The sequence below is a fragment of the Morus notabilis genome, unplaced genomic scaffold (genome assembly GCF_000414095.1).
Source record: "Morus notabilis unplaced genomic scaffold, ASM41409v2 Scaffold549, whole genome shotgun sequence".
NCBI lineage: Eukaryota > Viridiplantae > Streptophyta > Magnoliopsida > Rosales > Moraceae > Morus > Morus notabilis.
In genome coordinates this window covers 140,954-166,293 of record NW_010363732.1, presented here as the reverse complement: position 1 = coordinate 166,293, position 25,340 = coordinate 140,954, and the positions used below count along the sequence as shown (strand labels likewise).

Genomic DNA, 25,340 nt, shown 5'->3' with positions numbered 1-25,340 from the left:
AGAAGAAACGAGAAACGAAAAGAAAAAGAAGTGATTACATGAAATATAAACATCTAAATAAATATGTGTATATATATGTATTACAGATGTACAATAACTTATAAACATATATACATGTGTGTGTTTCTATACGCTTTATTTATTTAAATTGTTGTTAATTATACTATTACGTACCCGTGCAAATACACGGGTAATCCACTAGTAATAACTATACGTCGCATTCTAAGGCTTTGTTATTTCACAAATTTTATTACTACATTATTTTTTCATATAAAAATTTAAATTCAATTTTTTTACTACCTACTCTTGAAACCAAACGACGGCAAACTCTGAAATATGAACGACATGGCGTTTTTTTCTTAAACCTTCTGTAGTCAAATACTTCTCCAAAAACTTCCTGCACTTGCTCGAGCTTCCACCTTGTTCAGCCATGGCGAACCTTCCAATCGTCCAATTCGAAGAGAAAATCATCAAAACAGTGGAACAGAATCCGGTGGTCGTAATCATCGGAGAGACAGGTTCGGGAAAAAGCACGCAGCTTTCTCAGATGCTTCGCCGGAGTGGCTACTCTAAATCTGGAATCATCGGCGTCCCCCAGCCCCGCCGCGTCGCCGCCGTCTCCGTCGCGAGGTACAACCTCAAAGATCACGCATTTGGTTTCTTTCACTGATTATTTCTTCTTCTTCTTCATTTTTTACACGAGTTTACTGTTCACAGACGTGTTGCGCAGGAGCTTGGTGTTCGTCTCGGGGAAGAAGTTGGATACGCCATAAGATTTGAAGATAGAACTTCGGAAAAAACCTGCATTAAGTAAATTTCTCAGAGTTCCATTGAAATTTGACTTCAATTTTCCATGTTCTTTTTAGTTTCCTTATTTAATGCTTGTGAATTGCTCAGATACCTAACTGATGGAGTTCTTCTTCGCGAAAGCTTGGCTAATCCAATGCTTAATCAGTATTCGGTGATAATACTTGACGAAGCTCATGAAAGGAGTCTCAACACGTAAGCTTTTGTGCATTTCAAGAACTCATTTTTCTTATTCATTCGAAATTTTCGAAATTTTATTTTTTTATCTTTTGGTTCAATTCTACTTCTTAGGGACATATTGTTGGGACTTGTGAAGCATTTGATTACTATTAAAAAATCAAATTTAAAGATTCTTATCACTTCAGCAACGCTTGATGGTGAAAAGGTTTCGAAGTTCTTTTCGGATTGCCCAGTACTGAATGTCCCCGGGAAGCTGTACCCAGTTGAAATATTGTACAGCAAAGAGCGCCCTAAAAGCTATCACGAATCAGCTTTGAAAAAAGCTCTGGGTATATGATCAAATTTTAGTTTAATCCTTGACAATATCATTTAACATGGTAGCTTAGCTTGTTGTGATGTATTTTCTATATTCATCATTATTTGGTTGTCTGTTATAAACTTAAAGAAATACTTGGCATTTGTCTAGGAGGTTGTAGTAAGTGCTAACCATTGACATCTTAATAGATATCCATGTTCGGGAACCAGAAGGGGATGTCCTAATATTTATGACCGGGCAGGTCTGGTCTCTCTTTCTAGTTATATCTCTCTCCATCCGTCGACTTTCTATTTTGGTTTATTTTATTGATTTCGGCTTTACAATTCCTCTAATAACTAAAAGACACCATTGCACATAGGATGATATAGAGAAGTTGGTATCGAAATTAGAAGATAGAATAAGAAGCCTGGAAGAAGGATCGTGTATGGATGCGATAATCCTTCCCCTTCATGGTTCTTTGCCACCTGAAATGCAGGCAAGTGCCTTAGTCTTTATTGGTTTTTCTCCCTTCTTGGAGATGCCCATGTATTATGTAAATAACTTTTTTGTTTGATGTTGTCTATATTTGATCCTACAGGTTCGTGTATTTAGTCCTCCACCCCCAAACTGTAGGAGAATAATTGTTGCCACGAACATTGCTGAGACTTCCTTGACCGTGGATGGTGTTGTGTGAGTGTAACTTATTTGCATAGCGGTTATATTCATTTAGTCAATTTCCGATTTATATCTTGGTTTATTGTTTATTTTATAGAACAGTTTTTGTGTACTTGCTAATTGTGTACAAATGATAGGTATGTTATTGATTCTGGTTATGTGAAGCAACGGCAGTACAACCCATCAACCGGAATGTACTCCCTTGACGTTGTTCAAATTAGCAAGTAAGGGGTTCATCTTTTCATAGAGTAATATATCTTTATGATTGCTTAGCATGCAACGAAGATTGATAATTGATTCTTGTGTTTGTTTGCTTTTCACTATGCTAGTGATATCAACACACAATATAGTGTGTGTGTGTGCGCTTGTTTGTGCACGGGGTGCGATTGTTGTGTGTGTTCAACTTGAAAGGTCTAACTTTGTTAAATTTGGTTGATGAAATTGATGAGAAAGTAAAGAAAGCTTGAAAATTGAGTTGCCAGTTCTGAAATGCTGTTATGATCGTACTCTTTTTGTTTGATAGACTTTCAAACAGTAGTTAGTTGATAATTAATTCCCTTGAAAGTCATTAATATATCTATTATGATTTAGATAGAATTTGGTTTAATTTAATTGCAGAGTACAAGCTAATCAACGTGCAGGGCGAGCTGGAAGAACACGTCCTGGGAAGTGCTATCGACTATACCCTTCCTCCGTTTACAATGATGAATTCCTGGATGTAACAGTTCCTGAAATACAGAGATGTTCTCTTGCTGGAAGTGTTCTTTATTTGAAATCTTTGGACCTTTCAGATATTGATATTTTGAAATTTGATTTTCTTGATCCACCTTCCTGTAAGTAAAGTTATTTATCATTTTCATCCTTTTCATTTCTTAGGAATAAATTTCGAAGTTCGTGGGTTTGTTGTTGAAATCTTATTGTCTTTGTGGCAGCCGAGTCTTTAGAAGATGCTTTAAGGCAATTATATCTCATTGACGCTATTGATGAAAATGGACAGATCACATCAATTGGACGAACAATGGCAGGTAAGATTCTCATCCACTTTTGAGGAATTTTGACAATAGTAACTGCATGCTTCTATCATTAAACGTAGGCATAGATTTTCTGGAGTACTAATTTCTTCTGAAATGATCAAATTTTGCGTGTAGGATCCCTACCTAACCAGATCTATGGACCCTTTTTTCCATTTTGTCTTTTATGTTTCCAAATCACAAGTATACGAGTTAATCTTTTCAAAATTTATCTGTGTTTTGCTTATATGTGGACATTAGATAGTGTAGTCCTATGGTGCATTTGACCGAGTCCTCTCTTAAATCCAATCTTTGGATTTTGTTGCAAATAAATAAATAAATAAGGCTTGGACTATAATGTTTGCTACGAAATCTGTACTTTATGTTGGAAAATATTAGATGTAAATGTTAGTAACTTTTAATTGCATCGATTGCGTTTGTTGATTTTTTGTAGAGCTACCTCTAGAACCATCACTTTCAAGAACCTTGATGGAGGCAAATGAATATGGTTGCTTATCCCAGGCTTTGACTGTTGCAGCTATGCTATCTGCGGAAACCGCATTGTTACCTGGTCGAAGGTTAGAACATGAAATTTCTCGTGGTGGAGTACTGAAAGTATGCAATGAAAGGATAATATTTTATTTTTCTAGATCGTACTACTGACTAGTTATTCCTAAATGATTTCGATGAGTGCTATTATACTTTGAAGCTTTTCAGGTTATCTTTTTATATACAAATTACAAAACTCCCTTTCCTATGAAAACCTTGAATTTTATAGTACTTAGGAACATATTATTTTATTTTTTTGTTTCTTGGTCATGTTGTCTCCTTTAATCCTCTTTACCCCGCTTCTTGAACCGGAGAACAATAGAGAACAATAACAACGGCATCATAATTCAATCTTCTATATTAACTAGCAGTCTTATATTCAACAACCATGATGGGGAACTTTTACACCGGTTAAATTTTATATATTTCAAAAAAGAAAAAAAGAAAAAGATTTCGTAAGTAGCTTGACCTCCACTTGCAGCAAGGATACTGAGAAGAAGAGGAAACAGAATAATCTGGACCTTCCCGATGGTTCTGGCTGGGGAGATCACATTCAGTTGCTACAAATCTATGAGTGCTGGCATCAAACCGACTATAATATTGATTGGTGCAAGGTCAATGGCTTGCAGGTATCTTTTACATTGGCAAATAGTGACATGTTCCAATAGAATCAATCTTACGAGTATAATTCATTTTCATATGTTCAAGGCTAATCAATTAGGTGGAGTCACACTGGTTATCTAACAGCTATAAGATGGGTCTATTCTTTTTGGGTCCCTACCATATTTCATATTTGAATCCATTCTTTAGATGCTGTCCTTGAACTCTACTCTGATGCTGAACATGCATTTTGTTTTCCATCATATATGCCGGATTCTTGTCATTAGAGGGGAATCTGTTTGAATTTGATAGATGAATTATGACTAGCACATGTATGTTTTTGTTTTCATATATACTTTTTTCTAACAATAAAAAAAAAAAGGGAAGAAGAGAAAGTAACATTTTTTTTACGTTCCCTATTGTAGGTGAGAGGGATGACTTTTGTTAAGGATGTCCGGAAACAGTTGTGCCAGATAATGGAGAAAATTGCAAAGGGTAAGCTACATCATAGCGAGCCTTAGAGTAGATATCAGTCAAATTATTTAAATTGGCTGTATATGTTTTGATAGAATTTTTCTTTACACATCCCTCTCATACGGTGGGTGGAAATGTGCACCTACTTTCATACATTATAAAGTCAACCATGGACTGGTTTATCTGAAGTTTAGAAGTTTTTGGCCTTGTTCCTTTCATGACTCAAGTCATATTGCTACAGTATTTTCTCTCACAAAAATTCAAATTTAACTTTTGCTACAGTGTTTTCTCTTACAAAAATTCATAATTTAACTTGAGTTGTGCAAATAAACATACCCTTTATGATTCTGGTGCTTTGTTACCTTAATTCTGTTTCCCCTGCACTGCAGCTACCGCTTTTACATTCTTGTTATGTTGTTTTTGATAACAGGACCACTAGACGTACGGAGAAGCCGAAGATGGAGAGAGAACCAACAGGATTATTACCATTTGAGGAAAGCTTTGTGTGTAGGTTATGCAAACCAGCTTGCTGAGAGAATGATACATCACAATGGATATCGAACATTAGGTTTTAAGGCTCAAACGGTACAGGTATATGCTTCAAAATTTTGTGAGAATGAAGTATCCTACGAAATTGTATATCGTGCTAAAAGCAATGGCTAAAACTAATTGCAGCATTGAATATTGTATTGAATATTGTATTTTGACCCTTTTAAAAGCTTAGCTGTTTGTAACTTCTACTTCATTTTAGGTGCATCCATCATCTGCTTTGAAACCAGACGAGGAAGGAAAACTCGCAGACTACATTTTGTACCACGAGCTCGTTGCAACTACACGCCCATACTTGCGTAATTTATGTTCTGTTGATATTAAATGGGCGACTCCCATCATAAACAAGATCAATAAAGTCAATGTTAATAAATTAAGGTAAGTGGGTTTCTCTAAAGTAATTTGAAGGAGAGGTTAATTTTGTCCGCAGCAAGAGTGTAGATGAACTTGGGGCTTTTTGTTTGTGTGCAGTGGTGGCGTCGCTCATGTTGATGATGGGAAACTCTCAGACTTGCCAAAGAAAGATGCAGCCGCCGGAGCTCCAGATGATCATGAAAATAGAATACAGGCGGCTAGGGAACGGTTTCTTGCTCGTAAAGGAAAGAAATAAGCTCATCCACGGTCCGTTGATACTTAATAAGCCTTTGCTGCTTCCAGTGAGTTATGAGCCTAGCCTGTCGTCAACAGAAATTCAAGCTGAGGAGAAGTGGTCTGTGAGACTCTTGTTAGTTTCGAATTTCCATCAAACGGTCAAGTCTCATCCAATTGATCCAAAGGATAGGATCTGTTGAAGATGTTTCACATGTCTTCAGCATTTAGCAAACCAATGACTTGGGAGTTTTGATGGAGGATTTATTATCATGGAGGCGTGGTGATTGGTGAAGATTGAGACGTCATTGTCTTTGTGGGTTGCTGGGTTCTGCGCCATATCCTAACGGGAAAACACACAGCCCAATGGAGCCGTGCTATTTCCTATTTGCAGGCGAAGATTCTGTTTATGAAAAAATTTTCAGAGTTTAAGATTTATCTCACCCATATGATTTATATTTCCTCTTTATTTATTTTTTTTTTTTTTAGGGAAACCATAAGAATTATATTAGTTTTGTCGCCTTTAGTATTAAACAGACGAAATTAGACATTTGACGAATGTCATTTTAACGAATCCAAGCATAGTATTTCAGGTTGATAGATTTATTTTTATTTTTATTTTTATTTTTTTAGACGGTGAGATACTGATGTGATGTTATAAGAGTCAACCGTACATGCTTAGTGAAAGAAAGGTTAATTTGACGTCATCATCTTTCTTATTCCAAAGGAAAATATGACATCCTTATTTAGGAAAAGAAAAATCTAGTAAGCTATCCATGAAATATACTTCTGAAATTTTATTATATGTTATATTTGTTACTAAATTATTATATTTTAAACAAATTTGAGGGTATCTATTCTTTTGTAAAAACGAAACGCCAAGGAGCACCAAACGATGCAATAAACACAAAGGCAAACCATTGATTATTTTCATTTAATTTCTATTTTATACTTTAAGACAATAAAAATAGTAGTATTAAATGTAATAATACTGCATAAAAACATTAACTGCTTATTGTTCAATGTGATGATATAAATACATTATAGTACTACTAACTAGTAAGAGCCGGCAGCCAGTGGGATCCATTAGTCACACGCCATCAAATCACCAACCCACCAAAAGGTACAACCACCCTTTTAAGTCTCCTCTTTTTACCAGACACAAAATGAGATTCTACACCTACAAATACATTTCTGTCTTCATTCCATGTCCATTTTAACATTGCAGGTATAGCCATCGTACTATAGAAGAACAAGCACTGAATGAGAAAAAAGAACAGAAAAGAGAATGGGGAGCTCTGCAGTTGCTATGGGGGACGTTTCTTCCGTTGACATAATGAGCGAACTCCTACGCCGCTTCAAGTGCTCCTCCAAACCCGATAAGCGTCTCATTCTCATCGGTATTACTTTTTTGTCTTTCGAGAGATCGTTTATTGTTTGGCTTTTCTGAGGTTTGAATGATAAAAGGGTGTGTTTGATATGGCCATTCTGTAATGATAAGTAGCGGACAAAAAAGTATGTTGCTTTTCAGTATGGAATGTAGAGTTTGAGAAAATTGCATGTCTCCCTGTATTATGCTTAGAATGTGACCCAAACACAAGCTGTTCTATGGTCTTTAAAGTTTTTGGATTTAGTCTCTTTGAAGGGAGAGCCTTATGCCTTAAAATAATACATCCAATTTAGCCAGTTAAATAACTGATACACACAGAAAACAATACATTGTGTGCTTAGTTTACATGGGAAAATTGGTTTCAAGTCCAATGTGCATTTTATGAGATATTAGATAAATGGCAGGCCCACCTGGTTCTGGAAAAGGTACACAGTCTCCCATTATCAAGGAAGAGTATTGCTTGTGCCATTTAGCCACTGGTGACATGCTGAGAGCTGCTGTTGCTGCTAAAACTCCTCTTGGCATTAAGGCCAAAGAAGCCATGGATATGGTACTTTTGCTTCCATTATTTTATTTTATTTTATTGTTTTTCGCTTTCCCAAATGATTATTTCTTAGTTTATGCCTTTGATTATATATACTATCAAATTGGTTTGGCAGGGAGAACTTGTATCTGATGACTTGGTTGTTGGTATAATTGATGAAGCCATGAAGAAACTGTCATGTCAAAAAGGTTTTATCCTGGATGGTTTTCCAAGGACCGTTGTCCAAGCTCAAAAGGTCTCCTTATGCTTCCATAATTTTGTTTCCATTGCCTCGATATGTTTTAGGCTTTTGCTCTTCTCAAAGTTGACTTCTCATGTGTTTCTTTTCATTAAATGACAGCTAGATGAGATGCTTGAAAAGCAAGGAGCCAAAATCGACAAGGTTCTTGATTTTGCAATTGATGATTCCATATTGGAGGAGAGGATCACCAGTCGATGGATACACCCTTCTAGTGGTCGTTCTTATCACATAAAATTCGCACCTCCAAAAGTTGCTGTTGTTGACGATGTAAGTTAGTTTAGTTCTCTTTTGAGGTTGAATACTAGTATGGGCAGGGGTGGAGTCAGAAAAACAAGTAAGGGGTGGGGAGTATACTAAAATTATCGAAAATGTAGACTAGGCTATTTATAAAGTGAGGCAAACATAGAATTTCAGAATTTCATAAAGGAGTAAACTACATATTTTATTAGATTTCATGTATAAAATTAAAAAAGAAAAAAAATCCAAATGGGGCAGCCACCTACAGTCGACTACGTGGCTCCGCCCCTGATTATAGATTCCCTAGATTTACAATTTGTTAAGAGTCTCAATAATGTTAAAGTTGAAGCTTGAAGTGATAAACTGAACTAACTTTATCATAGATATAGTTTTCGAGCTGAATAATATAATATATCAGGACCAATCTACCAAGAAAGATCCTCAATCTAATCCATGTGAAATTTGTTTATGACATATGCTTTGATGATCCAAAATCTATAAATAAGGTCGGTTTACAATCTCAATATTCAACTGCTAGAAAACTCTGAGGCATGAATAAAAAACAATGGCATCAAAATTTTCCGCGCATCTTCTATTCAACATTCTTACTTCCTTTTGGCATTGGCTTAAGGTCACAGGAGAGCCTCTAATTCAGCGAAAAGATGATACCGCAGAAGTTCTCAAGTCCAGACTGGAAGCATTTCACAGACAAACAGAACCGGTATGCCTAATTCTTTAAGCAGTAAGCAATTATACGTGGTATTACAGTGACAATAGCAATCTGCATGGCATTCTCATCTAGCTGTTGTAAACTCTCACTTCCCCGCCCCTTTTATGCTGGAAATGAACTTTTCACTTGTTTAGGTTGCATAATCTTTTTAACATTTGACAGTTGCATTTCTAGGCCTACTCATCAATTTTGCAACTCTGACTGATTTTAAATTATGCCAATAATTTGGCTTAGAAACATTTGTGCTTATGTTCTAAAAGAAGCATGGATTTTAATTGCTTAAAAACATGATAGAAGTAGAAAAAGAAATAGGGTTAATCCAAGCTTACCACGATTAGTATTCTACCTACCTTTTTTGAGATCTTAGTTTCACCATTTTCCATTCTCCGTTTGATGTTTGTTTATTTTTGCAAGTATTCTGATCTTTTTGTATGACTCTTTGAACTTCAGGTCATCAGTTACTATGCCAAGAAAGGTGTACTTGCCCAATTGCACGCAGAGAAACCTCCAAAAGAGGTCACTACTGAAGTTCTGAAAGTCATCTCATGAGGGGAATGCGTTATTCTTGGAATGGATTCTATTACTGCCACTTGTTTTGCCATAACTTCATTTTTTTCATGCAAGACATTGAGCTCTAGTTGGTTTTCCAACTTCCATAGTTATTTTTACTATGTATCAGAATAAATGCTGACAACAATCATAGAATTTTGAGTCACATTTGATTGCACTTGATCAGTTTCCTAAAGTTTACATACCGTTGTATTGAAATATGAAAATGAGATGAAGCAAACTAAGATACGGATATGAAATTCATCCAATCATGCTCTCTAGTTTCTGAGATGAAGAAGCACCTTAGTGAAAGGAAAACTAAGGGACTCAAAAAATCGACCATCTCTGTCACTTTAATGAAATGAAATCCAACAGATCTAGAACATGATACTTGTAGTTATATTTGCACCCAAAAAATTCATAGATATCCCTACTAATTGATACTCATCTAATAAAATATTTGAAAAATCTATCCTTTTATAGATATAATTTTTATAATACCTAAATTAACCCTTTTATACCCCCACCTCATTTTAATCTTAATCTTAATTTATAAAATAATATAATCCTTTCAGCTATTAATTTTATATTTTTCTTTTTAAAATTATTGCAATTTTCTTTACTTTTATTTATCAATTGTCTTCGTCTTATCTCCTCCTCTTCCTTGTTTTTTTAGATGATATCCATTAAATAAGAACAAAGCTTACATAACACAAAAACAACTAGATGCGATTAAAAAGAACCATATACACAATGATGTTGAGGCATATAAAGGCTCAATTAGAATCTCCATATGAAATTTTTAAAGAATTTGATAGAGAAAACAAAGTTTATGAAGATGAAATTAGATTCAACCTGAAATGTGGGGGTATGCTTTTTTTTTTTTTTTTTTGCCTAGTGAGTTTTTTTTTTTGAACGAGGAAGCACGAAAACAACTCTCTGAGTTGATCCGCACAATTTACAAAGCAGCTCCTTTGATTGCTTTGCCTAATCATATTGCTAATGGGTAAAACTAATAAAGACTTGTTCTTCATTTCTTAATTTTAGATTGATTTTGGTTTAGTGTAAAACAATAGGTGGGGGTATGTTTCTCTTGAAAAAAATACTTTCTTCTTATAGTTGATTTGGGTGTGTTCTATTATTTCTTTGATAAAAATTTTACTTCTTATAATTAATGTGGGAGTGTGTTAATGGGTTTTAATGTAGTTTTAGTGTAGGTTAAAATTATAATAAATATAAATTATGAATTAGTGGGGGTATTAATGAATTTAGTAGGTGCAAATATAAAGGCAGATGAACTTACCGAACACAACAAAACGATAGAAAGGAGGAACCGGATATCAAAAACTAGGGACTACATTTCAGTGCACTTTCTACCAAAGTTCACAAAAAATTGGCGTATGCCACCATCTAACGAAGACTAAACTGACCCTTCTTTCATATCCATAAAAGTAAAGAATAAAATAAAAATGAAACTTTGCATTTTGTATGGCGGCATGGATATCGGCCATATGGTTATGGTTTAGGTGGAATTTTCACATGAAAGAGATTACAAGGGATCTCTATATTCAAGCAAAAGAGCGCCTACATGAAATTTATAGGGATCTACACCTCAAGTCTTCAACTTACCCAGTTGAAATGAATGCAAGCCAACAACATGTTTTCCCAAAAGTTCGTACAACTAGGAATAAAAAATGAAAAAACAACACAGAACCAAATCAAGAAAAGAGTTGCTTGCGAAAAAAAATCTGAGGCAAAGATTCAAGTAGAAATTATTAATGCTGCTAATTCTCAAGAAGTTAAACAACATAGTTGAGGCAAAAAACAAAGACCGCGACCAAACTCTACTCTCTGCGCTTGAGAGGTCCAGTTTTGTATCCTGACTTGCATGGCTTGCCCCAAGGCGTTTGAGAAGTCCTTCCCAAATTCCCAGTACTCTTACTCCGACCCTCACCTCCACCATGAGGATGGTCAACCGGATTCATTGCCACTCCTGGAACAGTTGGCCTTATTCCCAACCACCAGCTCTGCCCCGCCTTCCAGAGCTTCTTAGCCCCGTCAGGATTAGACACCACTCCAATTGTGGCCCTGCAGCTGGAATCAATCCAATTTTCGGCACCCAAAGGCAGTCTCACTAGAGATTTGGTTGCCGAGGGTTCCTTCAGGATCTTCGCTCCGGTTCCCGCTGCTCAAACGAGCTTGCCACCTTGACTCAGGTTCACCTCGATGTTGTGGATAATTGTTCCAATGCGCATTGAAGAAAGAGGCATGCAACTCCCGATCATAGAATTTATATCCATGTGAAGCAACTGGTTCATCATACTGTTGTGCGATGAACTAGCGCCTTTTTCGGCCACATGCAGAAACATCAAAACAAGAATGATAAGGCGTACAATTCACTGGTAAATCTCAGGAAAACAACAAAGCTCATGCTGGATTTGAACATTATAAATACACCCTTGTCGTATAATCTCTGCAAAACCAAATAAAAGAGACACCGTCTTCAAATAAAGGTTTCCTAATAGCCAAAACCAACTCAACGACTAGGTCAAGCCTGTCATAATTTATCAAATTACAAATCTCCTTCTAGCCGGCAACAAAAAGATCCTTCTTTTAACCCTTTATACAAAAATTTCAGCAATCTTTACCCGAAAGTTAAGGTTTTTCTCGCGCAAAAATAATAAAAAAAGGTTGCTTTCAAGTGAACTTGTATGTAATTTAAGGTTTTTTGGCTCGTTCTTCACCCCTAAGTATTCTTAATTCGCAATTCCTTTTCTTTTCCACAGAATTTTCGGTACAAACATACAATTCACAATCAAGATGAAGTTGTAACGCAAAAAAATTGCCATCCCGCCTCTCTCCTTGGTAAAATTAAACTAAACCAAATTGTTATTCTATTCGTTTCACCATTAAAGTAATGGTAACTGAATTGAAAACAGAACGAAATGAGAGAGAGAAGAATATACCGGGAGTGATAATACGGCCGCAGTCAAACCAGAGGGGCAAATGACATAGCTGACGATGGCCTTCGAAGCTGCGCGAGCTTTCTGCAGAGCTGCCATTTGATTCCAAACAAACGATTTGCAAGTTTAGGGCTTTATCTCTCTCTCTGGATTCTCCTCTTCTTCTCTCTAACCGATGCAGGACATCTGGAACTAAAACAGACATCGATTTTCACAATTTTGGATTTGAAACGACAATAATTCCTCATCGTCAACACAAAATACAGCGATAAATCAAAATTTTTTAATTTTTTGAAAAAGAAATTGGATAGATGAAATGAAAGATTAAGATGAAGAACAATCAGAATGAAACTCTAACCCTAGGGAAGCTAGGTTAAAAGAAGGAGGTTTGACTGCGTAACATGTAAAGATGTTGCAGAGGAAATGCAGTCACTGAATCGGGCTGTCGAAGACGGCAAGGTTTTTTAAGAGAGAGAGGATTACGCTGGTTGGAAATCGTTCCCCATTGTCGTAGATGTTAGGTATGCAAGATAAACGGTTAGGACGCGTTATCGAAATTAAATTAGTCCATCGAACGGTCGAGATTGACTGTCTTCTGTATTGATTACCGTCGTATTTACAATGGAGTTCTTCACTTTGGGCTTTGGCCCACTTAATATCGGTGTGTGATTTGTGCAACCGATGGTAAGAAAACGAGACAAATACGCCCCTTAATTGTACATATGAATCTTTATTTACACTTTCAATTTAATATTTTATTCGTTAAAAGAATATTAATTAAGTGTACATGAAAAAAATTTAGATTCATACGCTTTTACAGAGTTTGTTCTTTTAGAGTTTAACTTGAATATAATTTTTGAGTTGAATTTGAGTTATAATTTGAGTTGAACTTGTAACTTGAGTTTGTGTTTAGTTGTGTACATTTGAGTTATGGTTTGAGATAAAATTTTTTTTGAGTTTGTGTTTGAGTGAGTCAAAACTTGAATTTGTATTTAGATAGTATTTTAATAAAAACTCAATGCTGATGAAAAATTTTAATAGGGTATATGGATCGGGTTTTATTCGTCTTTTCGTTGTCAACGCATAGAAAAAAAAATCATCTCAATCAGAATTAAAACGAAAAAGTTATAGCATTTTTAAGAATAGAAAAAATATTGTTCATTAATTTGAGTTCGAGTTTCTGAACTCGAGTTGAAGGGGAAACTTGAACTCGAGTTTTAGTCCTAAACTCGAGTTTAAACTTAAAAGAACATGAACTCGAATAAAGTTGTAACTCGAGTTGCATTTTTTTGAGTTTTTCACTCAAAAGAACAAGCCCTAAAGATTCATACACTTTTAAAGAACATACACTTTTAAAGAATAAGGGCTTGTTCTTTTAGAGTTTAACTTGAGTATAATTCTTGAGTTGAATTTAAGTTATAACTTGAGTTGAACTTGTAACTTGAGCTTGTGTTTTGTTGTGTACATTTGAGTTATGGTTTGAGATAAGAATCTTTTTGAGTTTGTGTTTGAGTGAGTCAAAACTTGAATTTGTATTTAGATAGTATTTTAATAAAAACTCAATGCTGATGAAAAATTTTAATAGGGTATATGGATCGGGTTTTATTCGTCTTTTCGTTGTCAACGCATAGAAAAAAAAATCATCTCAATCAGAATTAAAACGAAAAAGTTATAACATTTTTAAGAATAGAAAAAATATTATTCATTAATTTGAGTTCGAGTTTCTGAACTCGAGTTGAAGGGGAAATTGAACTCGATTTTGAACTTGAGTTTAAACTCGAGTTTAAACTTAAAAGAACATGAACTAAGATAAAGTTGTAACTCGAGTTGCCTTTTTTTGAGTTTTTCACTCAAAAAACAAGCCCTAAGTTTTTAATTTTCTCCTCATATTCATAAGCTCTCATATTATGGACAGTGGCGGAATTAAGAATTTATAATAATAAGGTTAATAATTAAGATAAAAATTAAATGGGAACTACAAGATTAATTTTTTAAATCTTAGTTGGGACTTTCTATAACACACTTCTTATTTAGGTATAAAATTATAAAGAACAAAATAATTGTCAGTGGCTCCATGCCTGATTATGGATGATTTCCTTGTGGTATAGTTGGATTTGGTTGAAATAGTATCAAAATAAAAATACAGCTTCCCGCATTTTTAAAATACGGCTTCAATAATAATAGGTATTTTATGTAATTAATTCAAAACTTATACATGTATAGTTTAATGGGCAATGCGTTTTGTTTGGTATTACCAAAAACGAATAAACAGACGACAAGACAAAAGTACGTAGCACATCATTAGACCTATTTTTCATCATCTGAGGAGAGAGAGAGAGAGAGAGACAGTAGAACATAATTCGAAGTGCAACCTGTCCAAAGAAGCTCACTTTACAGTTTCATCGGTCAACGATTTCTTGCTATATCAGATAGGTGATAACGAAACACTCAATTCTGTTGTCTATCCACAACGTATATTATTATCATCAATTTCTTTTCTTTCTTTCTTTCTTTTTTTTTTTTAACAAAATTCACGCCGTTCTAAATATCACTCTCTAATATAGCTTCTTAAAAAAAAAAAAAAAAAAAACCAGAAAAAGGACTTGATCTGACAATGAAATTGACGCCAAGAGAAATCGAAAAATTAGATCTTCACAATGCTGGGTTCTTGGCACAAAAGCGTCTTGCTCGTGGCTTAAGGCTCAATTACACTGAAGCAGTAGCACTCATAGCCACACAGGTTCTTTTTTTTTTTTTTTTTTTGAATGAAAATCAGACCTTTTCAATGGCAGTTATGATTAATCAGTAATATGATTGAGATTTTTGAATGGGATTTTTTTTTTTTAAATTTGGATTTGGTTGGAGTGAAGAAGAAATGAGATTTGACTTATTGCTAACTAATTTTTATGGGTAGATTTTGGAGTTTGTTAGAGATGGTGATAAAACTGTGGCAGAGTTGATGGACATAGGGAAACAACTCCTCGGAAGGTAATAATTGTAAAGATTTTGATTCAATTTTCTCTTCTGTTTTAGAATGCCAATTTAAAGCATTGTATATTTGTTTTTTGTTTATTATTTTTTTTTTAACAGGAGGCAAGTTCTTCCTGCTGTTCCACATCTCTTGGATACAGTACAGGTACATATATGTATGTATATGCTCATAGGCTCATTAAGACTGTGATCAATTAGAACTTTCCTTTAATCTGAGGAAAACTCTTTGGTCACTCTATAGATATCATTCAAGCTATTTATAGAGAAAAAATGTAATGTTCTTGTTGTAGGTTGAGGGGACCTTTCCTGATGGGACTAAGTTAATCACCATCCACGACGCAATTTCTAGTGAAGAAGGAAATCTGGAGCTAGCTTTACGCTGTTCTTTTCTTCCAGGTAAAAAAGGTTAAACTTGGATTGAAAAGAGAGAAATTACGGTTTTTTTGGAACCAGTTGACTCTTGCCTATGGCAGTTGCAGGCTTAGCTTTTTGTGGTAAATTGTAATTCAACACCTGACTCTAATGTTAAGGTCTAGAGTTCAAATCCCACCATCCCCAAGTTCCCCCCAGAAGGTTCTAGTCTATGTTTAGTACCAATATTTTCGAGTGGTCCAAACATTTTATGTAGATGTTAAGATTTGCAATCTAGGATACCTTGAATTATCCTTGGTAGAGTTTTTGGAGTAGAAATTGACAATGAGTCTGAGTTTGTTTGGAATTATCTTTGGTGGAGTTTTTGGAGTAGATATTGGCAATGAGTCTGGCTTTGTTTAATGATGTATCGATGTTAACAAAAGGAATTGTTCTGCAGTCCCTTCATCAGAAAAGTTTACTAGGACAGAAGACGATGTTCATCCTGGTGAAATAATCTGTAGAAGTGGAGATATTACCCTTAATCCTTACAGGAGAGCAGCAGTACTCAAAGTTATCAATACAGGAGACAGACCGGTTCAGGTCTTTGCTATTTTCATTCCTTATATACTCTTGCTTCATTGTGCTTTTGATGTTGCTGCGTGACTGTGTCAAGGAACCAACTATATATCTTCTGTTTCTTACTCATCAACATTTCGTTTGCTGTTTACCGAATCGCTTCCTGGCAATGGAAATTTGAAATGATTATTATGATTTTTTAAACATTTGGCATTATTGCAGATTGGCAGCCACTACCACTTCATTGAGGTTAATCCGTCGTTGGTTTTTGATCGAAAGAAAGCATATGGCATGCGCCTCAATATACCAGCTGGAACTGCCACAAGATTCGAGGTTACTTTGCAACCTTCTAAAAATCTCTAACTGCTTGATTAATATACAGTCATGCAACTAAGATGTTCAGTTCATTCAATTACGTTAATATCTTCACTGCCCTTTGTTTATTTATTTATTTATTCATTTCATTTTATTTTTTGGTTTTCCAGCCTGGGGAAAACAAAAGTGTCAAACTTGTAAGCATTGGGGGTAAGAGAGTGATCAGAGGAGGTAATGCCATTGTAGATGGTCCGGTCGATGATGCGAAGTGGGAAGAAGTGTTAGAAGCTTTAAGTGCAAGAGGATTTGGAAATAACGAAGAAGAAAATGCAAGGTTCAAACTTTCTACTTTACAATTCAGTATCACTTGTTTTCCTTTTCTTTTGTTGTAGCAGTAATACTGTCTGCTTAAGTAAACCTGTGTATTAAGGATACATGAGATGTCTTACCCCAAAACTGATTTTAGTGAAGGTATTACCGGAGAAAACTTGGATTTCACTGCAGTAATTTCTCGAGAGGCATATGCCAACATTTATGGCCCCACTACTGGAGACAAAATTCGGCTTGGCGATACTAACTTGTATGCCGAAATAGAAAGGGATTTTGCTGTTTATGGTGATGAATGTGTGTTTGGAGGTGGGAAAGTTATAAGAGATGGGATGGGACAGGCATGTGGGTACCCACCGGATGGCGCTCTTGACACTGTCATAACTAATGCTGTGATAATTGATTATAGTGGAATATTTAAGGCAGATATTGGTATCAAAGATGGTCTTATAGTTTCCCTTGGGAAAGCTGGGAATCCAGATATTATGGATGGTGTATTTTCAAACATGATCATTGGGGTAAATTCCATCTCATTTTGGACCAGCATTTTCTGTATAACGTATCACCATGACAATGACATATTCTTACCTCTCATTATAATTAGGTTAACACCGAGGTTATTGCGGGAGAAGGAAAGATCATAACTGCAGGGGCCATAGACTGTCATGTGCACTTTATATGCCCTCAATTGGCCTATGAAGCTATAGCAAGTGGTGAGCTGCATAATTGGAAATATAGTAAAGATGATCAATGTATACTTGCATGGTTCTAGATACATGTATTCCAGGAAAAATGTAGATACAGATACATATAGATGAATCGCAACATGCACATTTATTTGTTTAAAACTACGAGCAGTGGAAATACATTTACAGGTGAATGGTGATGGGAAAAACTCGTATAGAACACATTTGGTAGATTCTCATAAGTTCGCCAGGTTAATGTTGCAGTGTTAGAACTTAGAAGACAACCAAAAATAAACTACGTATCTGTTTTATTTATTATTTTGATTTAGCCTTATTTTTGTATTTGACCTTGACTTCATGTGTAGGAATCACAACGTTGGTGGGAGGTGGAACCGGACCTGCTGAAGGGACTCGTGCAACAACTTGCACCCCAGCACCATCGCATATGAAATTGATGTTGCAGTCAACAGACGATCTGCCTCTAAATTTTGGTTTCACGGGAAAAGTCTGTTAACTATGTCTTAACTTTGTCTTTTTGATAATTTTTCCCTTTAAACATGGAAGAATGAACCTATTAGTATCCCGCTCCTTATAATTCTGTCTTGTTCTCAACAATTTTTTAAAAACTTTAGGGAAACAGTTCTACACCTGATGAGCTACATGAGATAATCAAGGCTGGGGCAATGGGACTGAAGCTGCATGAGGACTGGGGAACCACCCCTGCAGCCATAGACAATTGTTTGGCTGTTGCAGAACAACATGACGTCCAGGTACTGCATTCTACATGCTATTCTGGATTGTTCACAAAAACACGTTTGAATTCAATGTCTATCTATTTCATGATTATATCTAGCTTTCTTTGATCATCTCCATTTGGACAGGTTAATATACACACAGATACTTTGAATGAATCGGGATTTGTGGAAAACACAATTGCTGCTTTTAAAGGAAGAACAATTCATGCTTATCATAGGTATATAAGTAGCATATTCTATCTTCCTTGTTAGTTGTAACACTTGCTCATTTACCTAACATGACAATTAGGTTCTGTTGTCAAGGTTGTATTATGATTCAAGAATAGAATCTGTTAATATTACATGAAAAATACTTTGTATATAAGAAATGTATTGTTCTTAGTGCAGAAAACCCTGCTTGCAAACTATGTTGACTGAAACTTTCTTTCGGCATGACATCTGCTATATCTGGACATTTTTTACCCTTTTGTCATAAGTACCACAACCTATTGTTTTTCGGACTGCTTTTTACCTATTCAGGTTTTGTCTGTCTTTGGTATGTATTTTGGCAGTGAGGGCGCAGGTGGAGGTCATGCTCCTGATATTATTAGAGTATGTGGTGTGAAAAACGTCTTGCCTTCATCAACAAACCCCACACGCCCCTTCACCTCAAATACTATAGATGAACATCTTGACATGCTGGTACTAGAAGATAGAGGAAATACTTTGTACAGTATATGCATTATAGATGATCAATATGCTCATTTTTATCTCTGGGTACACACAGATGGTTTGTCATCACCTTGACAAGAATATTCCAGAAGACGTAAAATTTGCAGATTCACGAATAAGGGCAGAGACAATCGCTGCAGAAGATATTTTGCATGATATGGGAGCAATCAGCATTATATCTTCCGACTCGCAGGCTATGGGACGCATTGGGGAGGTTTACCTTAAAGCTTTGGCTTAAAATATCACTTTCCTTTTCCTCATTGTTTATGTCTTTGTTGATTTTTCACTTCACTTACTGTGTCTACGTTGATTGCTTCTGTTGATATTAGAAACTTAAGTTACACGTCAAAAACAGAATCAAACCATACGATCAGCATGGGACCTAATGAGTTGACTTGATTCAATGCATTTTAAGTCGTTCAAACAGCATTCCTGGCAAACTTTCAATTATAGGAATGAATAAAGCACCGAAATATTACACCGCAGTTTGCGTATGCTTTTTACAGCTAAAATTAGCTAAGGGAATGTAAAATTGGTTTGAGTGCTACTAATGACAGATTATTATGTTGTTTTGCCTATTAAAACTTCACTAGAGTACTGATTACCAGCCTATATCTTGTTTGATGAGTAATGCTGATAAGTGTCATTTCCCACCAGGTGATAGCTAGAACTTGGCAAACTGCTCACAAGATGAAGTCACAAAGAGGGTCAATTGATCCAAATGGATCAAACAATGACAACCTTCGGATCAAACGATACGTAGCAAAGTACACAATAAATCCAGCAATAGCTAACGGGATTTCTCAATATGTTGGCTCAGTTGAGGTACATCACTACCTATAGTTCCAAACGGCTTACTTCATTTTGCTTATAGGCTAACAGCTAATGGAGTTTCTCTAACTCTTCACATGAGTTTTGACTCCCGCAGGTGGGTAAGTTGGCTGATCTTGTACTATGGAAGCCGTCCTTTTTTGGGGCAAAACCTGAAATGATCATCAAAGGCGGTGTAATTGCATGGGCTAATATGGGTGATCCTAATGCAAGCATCCCCACACCTGAACCGGTAAAGTTATTATCTCTTTTCGCCTCCTTATACCTACATATATATACATATATATATATATATATATGTATGTATGTAAAGGTGGTATGCATGCAGATAATGATAGGCCTTGATGAAAGTACAACACTCACATAAAATCTGATTGACTGGAAGTGGACAGTGATTCTGAGGCCTCGTTCGTTTCGATGATTCGAGTTTAGAATTTGAGTTGAGATGTGATTGTATGTGAGAGCTTTTTACTGTAGCAAAAAAGTTAAATGTGATTGTTTGTGAGAGTTTTTTACTGTAGCAAAACTCGAATTTTAAACTCGAATCAGCGAAACGAACGAGGCCTGAATTAGTTATGTCTTAGTTTCTTTTTAATTTGTTTTCCAATTTTAAGATATGTTTCTTTCTGTGAATTTCTTATTCGATTATTCTTTAATTATTTATTTGGTATAGTATGTTCCTTTCTTAAAATGTTATCCCTTTCATAAATGTTATCGTTTTCAAGAGATTCTATCTTCGTGAGAGTGTCGTTTTGTCTGTTTGGGACTATTGATGATTATTGTCGCCTTCGGTGTGTTCTGTTACGTATGGATTACAATTACTGTCTTTTTTGTGCATAGATGTCGTGTTACTTATGATATTGCCGTTTTATTTGGTTGTCCTTTGTTCGATACTCTTCTGATTTATTGCCTTTTTGAGGAAGGTTCAAATGTCGTTGTCTTGTTGCTGAGTATATACAGATTTTGAATTTCTGTGACGTCTTTTTTAATAACTGTCGTTTGTACGTAGTTACGGTTTTTCCAATGATGTTGTCGTTTTATTTGCATTACTGTTCTTTGTCTGTAATAGTCTTTTTAATAGGGGTCATTAACAGTTTATCATTTAACACCTTTTAATTTACGTATATGATAGTGTCTTCTGCTTCACATAGACTGTCGTCTTTTACTTGCTACCTTTTATGGTAATTGTTGGGTTTGTCGTTTCTACGATTCATTACTCTTGTATTACTGTGGTCGTGCAATTGCCGTCATTTAGTATGCTGTCGTTTTTCTTTTAAAGTTGTGTGTAATTGCCGTTTTCCTAATATTTCATCGCTTTTTTGTTTTTGCCGTGCGTATAATAATGTTGTTTTCGGATTATTTTTCTCTGTGTAGATGTCGTTTATATATGACTTTTTTTTTTTTTTTTGAACAGTCTGACGTTTTCGTATTTAGCAGCTTTTATCGTTTATTTGATGCTGTGGATTTTAAGATTTATCTTCCTTTAAAAAAATTAATGCCCGTTGTGTGAATTGTCATTTGTCTAATATTTTGTCGTTTTATTAGTTTCTGTCGTCAGTTGTATAATGTCGTTTTCACTTTTCAGTATCTATTTCGTTTTTGGATTGCTGTCGTTTGTATGTCGTTGTCGTTTTCCTTTGATATTGTCGTGTTTCTTGATATCGTAAGTTTCATACCGAGGAGCCTCTGCTTCTAAATCGCCTTATAGTAAAGGAAAAATAAATCAAGGCCTTTCAAAAATAACTTTCAGAAGGTTTCGTTGCATGTTCACTATCCAAACCTTATGCAGAAGTCCGAATGGTTAGATTAATAATGGTATATTACTATATTCGTCCTAGAAAATAGAAAATATAATTACTTGGTTGAGTAGTTTCGCTGGTTGGACATCAAATCCAGGAATGCTAGAAATACTGGAGACATAGTCTATTATACTATGATGATATTGACTTTCGTCCTTAACCATGAGTTCTTGCAGGTGCTTATGAGGCCCATGTTTGGAGCATTTGGCAAGGCTGGTAGTACCAACTCTATTGCTTTTGTCAGCAAGGCACGTCTCTCTCTCTCTCTCTCTCTCTCTTCTCTCTCTCTCTCTCTGTTTCTATATATATGTTTATATAGAGGTAAAGTCTCCAGTCCAGCCGCTGTTTCTATATATATATATATATATATATATATATAAGTAAAGTCTCCGGTCCAGCCAGACTGAAGCGGTATTTGTATATTTTTTCTTTGAAACATGTATATTTTTTCTTTAGAATGTGTATATTTCTTCTTAAAATATATATATATTATATATTTTATCATAAAGGAAATGTACATGTTTTAAGAGAAAATATACACATTTTAAAGAAAAAATATACATATTTTAAAGAGAAAATGAACAAATGTCGCTCCATACCCGAACCGGAGACAACTAAAGAAAAACACAAATATACACATGGGAGTAAAAAAAAAAAAGATTTTTCTCTCCTGTTATGGACAGGTCGCTGCAGACAATGGAATTAAAAACTTATATGGTCTGCAAAAGAGTGTGAGGGCAGTGAACAATGTGAGAAAGCTCACGAAACTCGACATGAAGCTCAATGATGCCCTTCCAAACATCACGGTTGACCCTGAGACATACATGGTTACAGCAGACGGTGAGGTTCTCACCTGTGATGCAGCCACCACTGTTCCTTTATCCAAGAATTACTTCCTCTTTTAGGGTCCTTGTCAATTTCCCTTCTTAACTTCGGTCATTGTAGTTAAATAAGTCTTGACCGATCGAAATAAGTTGTGATCGTTTGTACGGGAAAAGATAGTTCGTTGTAAAAAGAAGAAGAGAATTGAATAAAGATTTTTCTCTCTCTCATCCGTCTCTTAGAAGTGATAGAGAGAAATGCTATATACTACCACTAGTGATCATAACCACATCATTTCAGTTAATTACATATTTACATTACAAATTGACACTCTAAGACCAGCTGATTATGACACGAGATCTCACAGTCTTACAAGTCATCCTCTAATTGGTTAAAAGAAATCTAATGTTGATTTATCTAAATGCTTAACTCATTAAGAGGTAAACTAACAATAATTTTATATTCTAACCCTCTTTCGTGTGTAGATACACACTGGATAATGGGTTAGTATATGGGTAATTTTTTTTTTTTTTTTTCAGAAAAAAAGACAACACAATAAGAAAACTAAACTATATTAAAAGTATTTCAGTACATAATGATAATTTTGAATGGTTGAAGAGTGCAATTACTAAAATTTGAACATGATACCATTTTAGTTTCCCAACCATCCCAAGAGGTTAAATGTTTGGGATGAATTGGTAACTAACTAATTAATACTTTTCATATTTTTAACGCTCTTGGCGTGATAGTGGGACACGATAGAAAGATTAATAGTGGTCATTTCCACCCAAATCTTTTCATCACAAATGAAGCACAGGTAGATTATTAGACTCGATCATTATTGGTCCTCCACTTTATATCGATTTTTTGATGCGCATAGGAAGAAAAAAAAAAAAAAAAAAAAAAAAAAAACCCCCCCTTTTTAATGGTTTTTTTGAGGGGAAAAGAAAAAAAAAAAAAAAAAAAAAAAAAAAAAAAAGAGGATGGATCTGAGCAAGATAATAAATCATCCATGAGCGGAAGTTGTCAAAAGTGCCTTTTTAATATGGGTGGCAATTCGTGTCACGTGTCGTGTTTATGTTGTGTTTTGATCATTTTTTTAAAATTTACACGAACACGACACGATTACTTTACGAGTTGACACGACACGACCTGAAAATGACACGAAATTGACCCGTGAATCCGAAATTGACACGAAAATTGTATACTTTTATTTAGTTTTTTACATATTAGAAATAACTTAAAATTCATAACACACTAAATTACAATAACACCCATTGAAATTAAGTAAATAATAGTATAAGATTTTGAGTATAACTATCATGATATCACAAGTTCATAATAAAATTTAAAATATGAAATGAAAAATATACGTATTTTTTAGTTTTTTACAAGTTTCGTGTCTTGTTCGGGTTAGGCGGGTCCAACCCAAAATTGACCTGTGTTTTTCATGTCAATTTCAGGTCGATCCGAACCTCTTTTTTCTTAACCCTAACCCGTAAAATTCGTGTCGTTTTTGAATCGTGTCGTCGTGTCATTACCCATATTGCCGGCCCTACTTTTTAGGCTACTTTTGAGCATAGTACGGATTCAGACTATATTTATTATTGGTCTAATGTTTACTTAATTAGTAGGCCACATTATAAATGTGAGATGTGACTAAGAGCCCGTTTAATTATTATATTTATGTCATAATTTAAATTATAGTTTGTGATTTGTTACTTATAAAAAATACACGTAAATTAAAAATAATTTTAAATCATAATTTTAAATTCATAAATCAAACGTCTACTAAGAGCTAGGTGGATAGTGACATTGGTAGAAAAGTCCTTGTACTACTTCAATTATTATGTTCATCGCCTACCTATTATGACTTGTTTTAGTTTTCCCTCCTTAATGTTTTTTTTTTTTTTTTTTTTGAGAATTTCCCTCTTGAGTAGCTAATATTCATGCATTGGCATTGAAAAAAGCATGTTGCTTGGTGGAAAAGGATTCTTAGTCGTGGTCTTGTAATTTCTCTTGCCTTTTGTTATCAATTAAAAAATTGATTCACTTTAATTGTTAATTAGTCGAATGTTTTTTTTTAAAATTTTTTTTTTACATAAGTTAAGTAGTTAACAAGTAATGTTAGTTGTATTTGTCATTTGTGAGAGTATCCTACAACTTGCACGAATATTGAATATTAGATTTTTTGAGATATACTATGGCAGACATGTGAAACAAGAGATATTATCTCACTCTAAACAAAACTTTTTCGAATTAAAATAATCTTCTTATGAACTTCATGACTGTATATTTTTAATTCACTTAAAAACTGCAATTGAGTAATCCAAAGTTCATTGCCAGCATTTCTTTCCAAACAATATATAAAAAACTAAAGTAGAGATCTCCAAACTAATGATTTTGCTACATTATATATTATATTTTAAAAGGGATGAGAAAGAGGTGTGTATCATGCATGGTTTTGTTTAGACAGAAAGTATTTAGAGGTTTTTCTGTTTGTCAAAAGCCGAACAGAAACTTTATTTGTTTCATATTATAAAGGAGAATTTTGTGGCATATGTAAAAAAAAAAAAAAAAAAAAAAAAAAAAAAAAAAAAACTCTACTGATAGGACATAACTTTTAACTGTCGGATGTTTGTTAAAATATTGTTATTTTTCAAATAAGATATGATTTTAATGTTTTTAATGTGATGTTAAAAATTCTAAGAAAAGTCACAAAAAAGTAAGAAAAGAAGTCGGTGAATGGTTTCATAATCTGAACACCAAGTGAACTTTATTAATGCAATTCT

The 25,340-nt window shown here is 34.7% G+C and overlaps 3 protein-coding genes and 1 pseudogene across 3 annotated transcripts; 3 read left to right on the top strand and 1 right to left on the bottom strand.

The window, feature by feature from the left end:
- The first annotated feature begins 337 nt into the window (after positions 1-337).
- Positions 338-6,424, top strand: LOC21390174 (probable pre-mRNA-splicing factor ATP-dependent RNA helicase DEAH4). The gene is made up of 16 exons (XM_024169962.1): positions 338-630; positions 718-810; positions 898-1,002; positions 1,099-1,316; positions 1,492-1,544; positions 1,662-1,778; positions 1,881-1,972; positions 2,095-2,181; positions 2,576-2,790; positions 2,890-2,982; positions 3,422-3,545; positions 3,998-4,145; positions 4,542-4,611; positions 5,021-5,181; positions 5,342-5,517; positions 5,611-6,424. The coding sequence occupies exons 1-16, from the start codon at positions 431-433 to the stop codon at positions 5,747-5,749; spliced, it is 2,091 nt and encodes a 696-aa protein (XP_024025730.1). The 5' UTR covers positions 338-430; the 3' UTR covers positions 5,750-6,424.
- Positions 6,425-6,788: 364 nt separating this feature from the next.
- On the top strand, positions 6,789-9,553 carry LOC21390173 (adenylate kinase 4). The gene is made up of 7 exons (XM_010104899.2): positions 6,789-6,850; positions 6,956-7,127; positions 7,522-7,667; positions 7,777-7,896; positions 8,002-8,169; positions 8,771-8,860; positions 9,320-9,553. The coding sequence occupies exons 2-7, from the start codon at positions 7,016-7,018 to the stop codon at positions 9,416-9,418; spliced, it is 735 nt and encodes a 244-aa protein (XP_010103201.1). The 5' UTR covers positions 6,789-6,850; positions 6,956-7,015; the 3' UTR covers positions 9,419-9,553.
- Positions 9,554-11,043: 1,490 nt separating this feature from the next.
- Positions 11,044-12,727, bottom strand: LOC21390172 (annotated as a pseudogene).
- Positions 12,728-14,675: 1,948 nt separating this feature from the next.
- On the top strand, positions 14,676-22,857 carry LOC21390171 (urease). The gene is made up of 19 exons (XM_024169958.1): positions 14,676-14,814; positions 14,976-15,121; positions 15,296-15,369; positions 15,472-15,517; positions 15,663-15,768; positions 16,184-16,326; positions 16,525-16,635; positions 16,788-16,951; positions 17,084-17,462; positions 17,549-17,657; positions 17,996-18,135; positions 18,263-18,400; positions 18,512-18,603; positions 18,937-19,066; positions 19,152-19,310; positions 19,754-19,921; positions 20,025-20,159; positions 21,903-21,974; positions 22,410-22,857. Exons 2-19 carry the CDS (start codon positions 14,996-14,998, stop codon positions 22,629-22,631), a joined length of 2,514 nt encoding a protein of 837 aa, XP_024025726.1. The 5' UTR covers positions 14,676-14,814; positions 14,976-14,995; the 3' UTR covers positions 22,632-22,857.
- The last annotated feature ends 2,483 nt before the right edge of the window (positions 22,858-25,340 follow it).

Coding starts and splice junctions, on each gene's coding strand:
- LOC21390173 (XM_010104899.2), top strand. CDS start 7,016: ATGGGGAGCTCTGCAGTTGCTATGGGGGACGTTTCTTCCGTTGACATA. Junction 7,128..7,521: donor TAAGCGTCTCATTCTCATCG/GTATTACTTTTT, acceptor GATAAATGGCAG/GCCCACCTGGTTCTGGAAAA. Junction 8,861..9,319: donor TTCACAGACAAACAGAACCG/GTATGCCTAATT, acceptor TTTGAACTTCAG/GTCATCAGTTACTATGCCAA.
- LOC21390174 (XM_024169962.1), top strand. CDS start 431: ATGGCGAACCTTCCAATCGTCCAATTCGAAGAGAAAATCATCAAAACA. Junction 2,182..2,575: donor GACGTTGTTCAAATTAGCAA/GTAAGGGGTTCA, acceptor ATTTAATTGCAG/AGTACAAGCTAATCAACGTG. Junction 2,791..2,889: donor TTTTCTTGATCCACCTTCCT/GTAAGTAAAGTT, acceptor TCTTTGTGGCAG/CCGAGTCTTTAGAAGATGCT.
- LOC21390171 (XM_024169958.1), top strand. CDS start 14,996: ATGAAATTGACGCCAAGAGAAATCGAAAAATTAGATCTTCACAATGCT. Junction 15,769..16,183: donor ACGCTGTTCTTTTCTTCCAG/GTAAAAAAGGTT, acceptor ATTGTTCTGCAG/TCCCTTCATCAGAAAAGTTT. Junction 16,327..16,524: donor CAGGAGACAGACCGGTTCAG/GTCTTTGCTATT, acceptor GCATTATTGCAG/ATTGGCAGCCACTACCACTT.